Source organism: Haliotis asinina, chromosome 2 (assembly GCF_037392515.1).
Source record: "Haliotis asinina isolate JCU_RB_2024 chromosome 2, JCU_Hal_asi_v2, whole genome shotgun sequence".
Classification (NCBI taxonomy): Eukaryota; Metazoa; Mollusca; class Gastropoda; order Lepetellida; family Haliotidae; genus Haliotis; species Haliotis asinina.
The window spans coordinates 66,198,550-66,209,449 of NC_090281.1; the positions used below are offsets into that span (position 1 = coordinate 66,198,550).

A 10,900-nucleotide genomic window follows, 5' to 3' on the forward strand; every position below is an offset into this window, starting at 1 on the left:
ATGCTTACCCATGGATTCCATTTGCAAAGAATGTTGTGAATAATGAGTGAGTGTTGGGGACTCAATTGGCAAATAATTGAATCAACGATGTTTTGCAACCCTAACTGGGCCCCTTGAGGTTAAAACATTGTGATTGATATTGACATGTTTTTCAGCATGACTGCCTGTTGCAAAACTGCTGTAATTTGTATGTAAATAAATGACAGTTGTAAATAAGTCATTATGGTACACTGATATTTCAGACTTCTTGTTATTTTTCATGGGACTGATAAAACCCATTTTGGGCCCCTCTGCAGGGAACGTTCACCTCAGGGCATATAAAACATAGCATTTTTATGCAAAGCTAACTTGTCTCTAAACAAATAACATGTTTTCAGGCAATTTTGTTAGTGGGCCAAAAAACACCCTTATCATACATTGTCCTTTGTTGGAGAATGCTGCAACTTGGACCAAGTGTGGTATGGATCACGCCTGACCTTTTTCCATCACAGCCTTGCGCTACAAATGATATGTCCGTCTATAAGCAGAATTCAGATTGCGATCTTGACCCCTTTACGTGACCAGTACCCCGGATCCCGAATACCTATGTGGGAAGATGTACTCCATAAACAATCCTAGAGTCCAAGTGGGGCGTTTTGTTTCAAAAGCAAAGACGGGACATGACACCTAAATCGTCCTGTTGCATCAAGAATCTTTCTCGTCATCTCGTCACTTAGATGTAAATCGACACTACTCAGAAAACGAAAAGATTTATAATCTGCCAGTTGTACAAATCAAGAAACACCCACAAACATGGAAAAATGACAGACTCTGGACACAATAGATGTGAATATGTTTCATGTATGTTTCGAAGATTTTATATGTGAAATACAACGAAGCAAAACCCGATGACCTGTATCGCAAATAAAGGTCGCATGTGCGCTAGATACACTCCAAACAAATAATTAAATTGAAGCGTTACACCTTGCTGTATTTGTGAATCAGTAAGTGTATCGTGAATGTTATCTAGGCTGACCATCTGCCAGATTGACAGACTACAGGGCATAGATTTTCGAAGCTGTCTTAGCGCAAAGATAGTCGTAAATTAATATTAATGTGACTGAAGAGTGTGTCTGGTTTGTCAAAGCTGAAGTTTGGGGTGAGGGGGTGGGGAGGGGAATGTTGTGCTCGGTTTCAGTGAGGAACTATTGAAAATATATGTTCCATATTCATAGTGACGGTCTGTAAAGTATTATCAACCATGGATCTGGAAGATTCAAGGAAAGCAGAGACACAGTATACTACAAGTACAGCTAGTTGACATCTGTACACAGTACAATTTATGGTCAGTGCTGAACTGACGTCAACAGAATACACCATATCTGGATAGATGTGAAGGATAAACATGAACGGAGGAGAGAATGGTCGCCACTCTCTGAGACCTCTCCATTGCCGGCGCAGGTCTTCGGCATATGTCAGAGATTCCACAGGTGGCCACTTGCTTCCTCTCCTTTTCGGGCTCAGAGAACATAACAAACATCGGGGGTACATCAACCCATGTTCCTCTCTTGACCAGTGGACAACTAGTAATATTCTGTTACATGTGCTCGTTCATTGCCCCGATACCTCGTTTGCCCTTCTCTGGTCTGGCCCAATCTGGCCTACAATTGAATATCAATAAAATAAAATTCACACGAAGAAGCCACACTCCAAAAACACTCTGGAATCAATCCAAAACCAACCGCATCAACTGTATCCACTTCATCAACACTGTGCCAGACTGATTTGATGTATGTGTATATAGATGTCCCTGAAGTATTGTAACCTGAACATTCTACTCAACCTGCTGCACCACTTCCTAAAACACCAGTACTAGCTCAAGTTAGTCTCAGTTATCAAGAACAATCATCCTCATGATCATCATCATCATCATCATCATCATCATCATCACCATCATCATCATCATCATCACTCACAATACAGAACAGTCCATTTGTATAACGCTACGTCCATGCTTAGTGCATGCTCTAAGCTCACAGTTATGAGAAGATTCAGAGAAGATAGGCTTTTCTGAAGAGATAGGTGTTAAGTGTTGTTTTGAAGGTTGATAGTGATTATGAAGGAGGACTCATCTGAGGAAAGTCCCAACACGAGGCAGCGTACTAACTGGCTGATTGTCTTTGATACATTGCAAGTAGGTGCTTTTCCTCACAGGACTGAAATCACTATTGGACCAATCTGATTTGAAATACAAACATTTTAATGTATTTTAAGTACTGTTGTTAAATACATTTTGATTACGTGTATGAAAGCTATGCTCAGTCATACTTCCGTTTGTTAGTATTAAACTGTGGCTGTGTCTTTGTCCAAACATGTGTAGAATGAAGACAGGGGTAAGACATGAATCTGAAACCACATGAACCCTACTAAAGTTATTTTGTTTCCAAACACATCTGTTATGAATAGTACATTTGTTATTTTAAATAGCATTACAATGAAAGTAATGTCTACTGAAAATAACAAGTGAAATATACGGTTATTTTGGATATTCAGTTCAGACGACAACCTTAATCCATCACTTACTTGTACTAGAATGGTGTTTGAAATCCACATATGGTCTTTTCCGACAGCTGCTATAGCTTAAAATATGCAATGTAATAGATAACATATCTAAATACTGATAAAATGACAAAAAAGCAATCAATGTCTCATCCTTGACAAATACTTTTATGACCAGCAACGATTAAATTCGTCACCACGCTGTGTGCACCATCCACACCTGTTGGCCTGAATATACAACATACTGATCTCCCCCATGCATAACTGAGTTTAGTCTTACGTCGCACTCAGCAATATTCAGCAACACCTTGCATTAAAAGAATGTGCCTCCTTTGGAGAACCTTTGGGCGGGATGATAATCGACTTTGGTTGTAGCCTAAAACTATATCAGCGAATTAATTCTTATTTTCAGCACTCAATTCTACTTCCTGATTCATTAGGCTGGGCCTATTAAGAAAGAACAAGAATCTACTTTCTTTTTAGGGGTTTTCCAACTGACTATGCGTCACAAATTATGTTGTCATGTGCATATAAACCAGAAAGCGTTAGGGCAGTTTTAACAGACACTTGAGAATATGACAAAGAGTTAATGTCTTGTGACAGAAGGATTATGATGAAGGTATTCGTTTATCAATGTTGGGGATTTTAGTCTCTTCAGTTCATATGGCCACCGTTCTGACCTTTGGCCAATCAAAGGAGCATTGATCTCAAATGGGCGTGTTTCATCATGTTGCGTAAACACGTGGACACAGCTGGTCATGTAGGAATAACTGGGAAGTGTTGCAACAGAAGTGACAACTGTGTCAGAAAGTGAGAATCGTGGCCTTGAAAATCCTCATGAAATTACTGACTGTTCCTTGCTGAAACGTCTGAAGTTATAGCAAAGTTAGATGTTGCTGTAAGAGATATCCACTCGTTTATGGATTTACCTCTCCTTGCAGACTTAATGTGTCATGCAGTAGTTGAAGGTAAACCTGTACCGGTGAAACAGCATCCCTACTGGATGAATCCACTAAAGCTGCTTGAAACCCTTCATAGGAATGTTCATACATGATAATCATTAATGAACCACTTCCTAGGGACTAGAATTCACCATGCATTCTTGTACCAACGTCTGGGGTAATTACAGACACTGTACCGACATGAAAACTTTAAATACGTTTTATATCAGCAAGAATGTATTGTATTGAGTCTGTCAGAATGTCAGCAATGAAGTCCTTTGATTGAGCATGTGTCAGACTCCGTGTGGACAGGGCTAAGCCGTTTGTGGTCAAGAATATTCTAACCATCTTCCAGTGGCAGTGGACCCGTGAAGATCCGGGGTAGGACATTAGCCTTCAGTAACCCATGCCTATGGTAAGAGGCGACTAATGGGATCGGGTTGTCAGGCTCGCTTACTAAACTCACTCACTCCAGTATAAGTGACAGTCAATCTTAAAGGTGTTGACTGCCATCGTCTCCATGTTGACGTGTTACTTACTGTTTGATCAGCACTCTAGAACTTGGTGAAAACGGTGTAAGTATTTACAATACCTTGCAATACCCTGCAATATGACTGTTGACGCCCATCTTCCTCATACCTATGGCCCTTCTTTTTCTTGCGATGTTAGTCGTGGCATAATGTCGATGGTTTTCCATCAGCTGAGATGCATGGCCACAGATATGCCTGTTCTCTACAAGCATTTTGCAAAATCTCAGAGATGCACGTTTTGCCATTTTTGGCAGGTTCACGTTCTTCCATACTGCCACCATGCAGCGTTTTGGCATATGACTGGTCAGTGTGTTGGCGAACCGTTTCGGCTTAAAAGGATTTTAGAAAATTGAACAACTTTGCCTAAAACTGAAAATAAAAGGTGTTCACTTTCTTTTGCCGATGGGTTTAGTATTGAGGTTCCTTGAACTTAACGTCTTATCTGTCTCAAGGTCAGTTAAGACCTATATATACTGAAGCAAGATAAAGGAAATAACAGGCACAATGTTGGTGCAATACGGAATTGTCTCAGGTACAGTACCTCAAACATCACACATCGTTCTCGATTGTGTTTATTTGGAATTTTAACTACTGGGATGTGATCTACTGTTTTCATGATAGTACGAGCACCATACACCTGTGTCCATTCTGGGTTCTGTTTCCATGCGTTACAGAGTGAAATCAAAGCTTCTTATTCCTTTACGTGACCAAATTTCAAACAATGTGATAACGTGTTGTGAAAACATGTACAATTGCACTTGTATGTTGTATGTTGGTCAGCTCTGCTGTTTCTGACGGTGGGAGCTGAGTTCACAGACCCCCACTGCGATGGTAAACAGGTCTTAGTGCACCTGTTCGAGTGGAAGTGGACAGACATCGCTCTAGAATGTGAGCGGTTCCTCTCCAAGAAAGGTTACTGTGCTGTCCAGGTAAATGCAACGTCAAAGTGACACCCGTAGATTAACTAAGAGACAGGTCATGTATAATATAAGGAGTGACCAGTGAAAATGAGTGGTGAATCTTACGTTTATCGGCAGCATAGAAATAAAATGTCTGACAGTAACCACTGCAGCGTTGGTGTTCTTTTAACATTTCTCGACTGGATAATTCCATTGACAGCATCAAATTATACTCTAAACATTTATTTGTCCTTTTGCCGGTCTCATTGTATATAAACGACTTTGATATGAAGGTATCCCCACCCAACGAGCATGTGATGGTGACGAAGGATTATCCGCGCCCATGGTGGGAGGTGTACCAGCCAGTCAGTTACAAACTCACCAGTAGGTGCGGTAACGAGGAGCAGTTCAAGGACATGGTTCAGAGGTGCAAGGCTGTTGGGGTCAGGTACGTGGTCAAAGATATTTCGCTTTGTTAATGTTTACACATATTTTAATGTACTTTTTATATTTTAATACACATTTTAATATACTTGATGTCGACCAAGTGTCTGTATAAAGCATGCCCAATTAATCATTGCGAGGTTAGTAATAGTCTTGAAATGGTTGTCTGTTGACATCTTTGTGTGAATATCAACAGACATACGTTATTTGTCAGTTTTGTTGCGTTATGTGGGTGTTGCTATTCTGGGGGTAAATTCAATCCATGTTTCTTTGACGATAATGGTGGTTTTCAGGGCAATAGCAGGACAATAACAGAGATTCTAAAATTAGGCATAAAACAATTCCATGTTCTCTGAAAAGAGGTAAGTTTGTGTATAAAATAGAACTATGTCTGTTTTAAATATACTCACGTTCAAAAGAAACTTGATACCTGACAAAGTATGGACTGTATGCAGAATTGCAGCCCCATGTCGCTAAAACCTTTGGTAACATGAAGATAAATGTATCGACAAGCACATTACAAAATTTAATGAAGATTTATTGAACATTAAATGATGTATTGTCATGCCATTTACAGACGGTGGAAATTTGAAATTTACATGGCAAACAGATAAAGACACGTTCAAAAACGTTCACAATGGTCACAAAACATTGTCAATAGTTGGTGTGTCCTCTTTGGACCTGGATGCATGCACACACACGTATTGATGACATCAGCCGTCTGATGACGTCGTTGGGGACTCGCTGCTACTCCCTCAGCGCTTGAATCAACTGTCGACGTGTTTTTGGAGGTGGTTGTCGTCTGATACGGCGATCGAGGTGGTCCCGGGGGTGTTCGATCGGTGACACATCAGAGGACCTTGGAGCCCAGGGTAGAACGTTAACGTTGTTGTGATTCTGAACAATTCTAGCAATATGGAGCCCTGCGTTGCCATGTTGAAGATTTAAGCAACGAGTCCACCGTTGCTTTTGCTGCAAGAACAGAACTACCTGCCCTAAAACGTGGTCGATGTAGACTTGACCAGTCCGTGTCTCATCAAACACAACAAGCCTAGTGGTCTGGTCTCCAATAATGCCTCACCACACTCACTCCACCGAAGGACTCCGTCTCCTGAATGCAACAAGGAGCCATTCGTTCACCTACTATCCTGTAAACTCGTGTCCTTCCATCATTTATGGAACCGAGAGACCCTGGTATCGTCAGCAAAGAGTACCCTTTGCCAGTCACGTCTCTGCCAGCGCCGTGGGTCACATGCCCACTGAAGTTGCTGGCGATGTTAAAGTGTCAGCAAAGTTCCGGTCTGTAGCTCCTAATGCCGAAGGGACTGTCTGCCGACTAAGGCGGCGACCCAATGCCGTTGTTGCCGTTGACGTTGATGTTGACTTCAGGAAGCAGTTACATAGGTGGAGACTGCGGGTGTACCCGTCTTCCTGTGTGGAGTCTGGCCAGTCTGCCGGAACCGCTGAATGAGGATGGATATAGCCGTGGAGGAACAACTTAAGGGTCTTGCTACGTGACCTCGAGAGGTCCCCATTTCGATCTTACCAATGGCTCGTTCACGTTGTTCTGTTAGAAGTCTCGGCATTCTAGTTGTAATTTTCCAATGACACAATTTACAAGAACCTTGCCTGCGAACCAGGCTTTGGAAATGTTGCGTTCCTGCTACACATTTCATGAGTCTATGAACACCGGAGAACTCGGAACATAAGTATTTTGTAATATTCCAAAACTCACATTTTCTTTAGAGCCCAAATGATGAGGTCAAGTTTCTGTTGGATGTGAGTATATTTCAATAACCATTTGGAAAATAATGTCCGCATATTCTCATAAAGTTGGAGTCACCTTAAAACCTTCATGCTTTAGGGTTATCGTAGATGGGGTTATCAATCATATGGCTGGACTGGGAAGATCTGGAACAGGAACGGCAGGCAGTAGCTTCAACTCCGACAACCTGGACTTTCCTGGTGTTCCATACCGGAGGGAGCATTTCAACGACCGCAGCAAATGCCCATCTGGCGATGGTAATGTTAACAACTACGGCGACCCCAATAATGTAAGGAACTGTTATCTTGTTGGCCTCACGGACTTGAATCAAGGCGTCGAGTATGTCAGAGACAAGATCTCTGGCTATTTCAATAACCTCATCGATATCGGAGTAGCTGGTTTTAGGATTGACGCCGCAAAACACATGTGGCCTGCTGATATTAGGTAAGTTACCATCGACCATCAACCGTCAATGTGATCATATTCTGTTGTTGTATTGTCTGTGCTAAAATAATGGGTATTATGATGGCGCTGCACAAAACTAGTTTTTACGGGATTGCAATATCTGTTATATTGGGGATTACAACTTGTCAGTAAAGTATAGATTCTACAACTAATTTGGGTTGGGTCTCACCCGGGATTCGAACCAACATCTCACACTTTAAGGCACCTTATACTCAGAACACAAAGTGGGCGAGCTAAACCACTCAGCAAACACCCACTTTTTGTACCCCCTGACAAATGTAAACTGCCACGGCTTCCATGAGTCCGCTAGTATGACATGGTCATCCCCGTGAATACAAGGTGTGCTCCTCTACTTGGTGATAATCATGCATTCTTAAAGCATGTTCAACTGAAGCTTTAGAAATATCGGTTATCTCACATGATTAAATAATGGCACATGCTAAACCCATTCCATTGGTTTGCCTACTGGAGTTATGAATTAAAGAGGCGAATGAAACCGCATCAAGTTTAGATGTTAAATCATCAGCACCTTGTTTAGTATTCATCGGGGCTTTCAAACGATTCTGCTTTCGAGACCAGTGCTGAACGGGTTTCATGGCTTTCATTTGCATAGATGAACCTTTTTCCTCTGTGTTTCAGTGCAATTCAAAAGCGGGTTAAAGATCTTCCAGAGGGAGGTAAAGCGTTCTGGGCCCACGAGGTGATTGACCAGAACGATGGAGCAATAAAAGTGGGAGAGTACACTTCTCTTGGCTACGTCACAGAGATGAGATATTGTCAAAAAATAGCTCAAGGTGTACATAACTTTGGGGAGCTTGGCAATGTAGTTGACTACGGATGGGGTATGACGCCTTCATCTAACGCCTTCGTCTTTGTGGATAATCACGACAATCAGAGAGGCCATGGTGGCGGCGGGAACCTCATCACCCATAAAACACCCAGAGATTACAAGATGGCCCAGGCGTTTACTTTGGCCTACAACTATGGCTTTGTCCGAGTGATGAGCAGTTATTTCTTCGGAGATGATTCTGATGCTGGACCTCCTCACAACGATGACTTCACTGCCAAAGACGTCACAATTAATGCAGATGGTTCATGCGGAAATGGCTGGGTTTGTGAGCACAGATGGGCTCCCATTGCCAACATGGTAGCGTTCAGGAATGCCGTAGCTGGGACAGGCATCGAACATTGGTATGATAGTGGGGACGTCGTTGCCTTTGCCAGAGGAAACAAGGGTTTCTTTGTGATGGCAAAACAAGGCAATCTGGATCAAACATTCCAAACAGGGCTCCCAGCTGGAGAGTACTGTGACATCATTCATGATTGCCAGCAAAAGATTACAGTGGATGGCTCAGGAAATGCTCACATCCACATTGACAATAACGAGGAACCAATTGCCGCCATTATTGTAGGTTAGTTTTCGTGTCTTTGAAAGAGTTCATGAGGATTCATTTGACAAATGACATCTATGTGCATGAATGTATCGAGTTTCATTTAAAGCACAATAGACTTTTGTGAGGTCTCTTGAAATAGTTGTGCGTATCTATGTTGGCAATATATAACTCTGATGACACAAGTCTTTTCTTAGGTGGTCCAACTGGAAGTACAGGAGGTGGAAACACAGGAGGTGGAAACACAGGGGGTGGAAACACGGGAGGAATGACCCAAGCCCCTGTGACACCGGACTATTCCACCGGAGGCTGGAAACACACAGTGTTACTGATACAGAGGCAGACCATCCCTGGACAGGATCTCTTCATCAGAGGTGGCATTGACCATGCCCACATGACAGGTTACACACTTGATCATCCACAATGAGTGAATTTAGTTTTGCGCCGCAGTCAGCAATATTCCAGCTATATGGCTGCGCTCTGTAAATAATCGAGTCTGGACCAGACAATCGAGTGACCAACAACATAAGCATAGATCTGCGCATTTGGGAACCGATGACATGTGAACCAAGTCACCGAGCCTGACCACCCGATCCCGTTAATCGTTTCTCAGGACAAGCACAGCCGCCTTCTATGGGAAGCATTGGTTGCTGAAGGTCTGTTCTGTCGCGGATGCGTATGGGTCGAACATTCAAAACAACCCCGCTCTCTTACAGTTTGCTCCAATCACCACGTCTTCACTCGTAAATGTGGCAATATTTCACCGAGTTATTTATGAGATCATGACAAATTGTTTTTTAAGGATAACCTATTTTCACAATGTGTTCAAGGTTGCTCGAGTTCGGTGTCAGGGAATCCTTGTGCTATTCCAATCCGCCACAGAGACCTGGGTTCCGGGACCCACTTCGCCAAATATAATACATGGAGCGCAGGTGATAACTACCTGGACTGGTACGGGGCTGAGCCTGGGCAGGGATCATCAGCCAGTGGAACACCCGCTCTGTGGACAACGAACCGCGCTGACAGACCCGAGTATAACCAATACAATACGTATGTATCGAAAAATATTCTGTTCAATCTTACCGAGTTACTGTTATAACTCAAATCCAGGAATCTAAATGTGTAGAACTAAATTGAAATAACAGTGATAGACGTGCAAGAATAATGAATGACTAGCTGTTTGAGGTTGGATTTTTTAAAAATACAATGCGTGTAAGCATCAGTAAGTAACAAGTTCTGTACTTAATATGGAACAGGAGTGTCCAGAGTACTTTCTGTGCTGGATGTCATGAAAGAGACATGTATTGGAATCAGCTAGAATGAAAACGTCCGCTGCTCTGAAATAGACATTCCCATATCAACTGTCATGGACAGAACGAGTATGCCTGCCCTGTCATTATAAGAGGCAAATAACTTTCGTTGAAAACCGTCAGGAATGCTCAGCTGGTTGGTGTATATACACGCCAGTACAACTTATATTCATTGCAACAATATTCATTGCAGTCTATGCTCCTGATCCCCTCTGTGGAGGATTTAACAGTTGGATGCGATTACAGAATAACCTGAGAAAAGTAGGAATAACAAGTTTGTTTCATATGATTTCGCAGATTTGGAGAGCACTATTGGCTTGTGGACATCGACATGGACTGCTCAAAAACTAAAAACGGCTTTTTCGAGTTCAAGTCTATAGTGAATGGCGGCTGGGAAGGTGACGTGATGGGCGGTACGTGCACTGGGTCTGGGGCTGTCTCGCCTCCCTACACGAGCAAGAACCACATGGCCAGGTGCGGTTACCTCAACGTGTTCCACTGGGGTAGTGGCTCCTGCACGATCACACCGCTCTCCTCCTAAACAACACCATGAAAATTCACACACACCCATGTAAAAATACATTTGAAAAGCTCATTAAATTTCCAGGTAGCAAAAA

General features: G+C 42.5%; 1 protein-coding gene across 1 annotated transcript; it reads left to right on the plus strand.

Annotated features, from left to right (window-relative positions):
• The first annotated feature begins 4,464 nt into the window (after positions 1-4,464).
• On the plus strand, positions 4,465-10,900 carry LOC137274156 (alpha-amylase-like). The gene is made up of 8 exons (XM_067807190.1): positions 4,465-4,541; positions 4,790-4,938; positions 5,202-5,356; positions 7,217-7,561; positions 8,222-8,994; positions 9,171-9,374; positions 9,804-10,023; positions 10,581-10,900. Exons 1-8 carry the CDS (start codon positions 4,514-4,516, stop codon positions 10,822-10,824), a joined length of 2,118 nt encoding a protein of 705 aa, XP_067663291.1. The 5' UTR covers positions 4,465-4,513; the 3' UTR covers positions 10,825-10,900.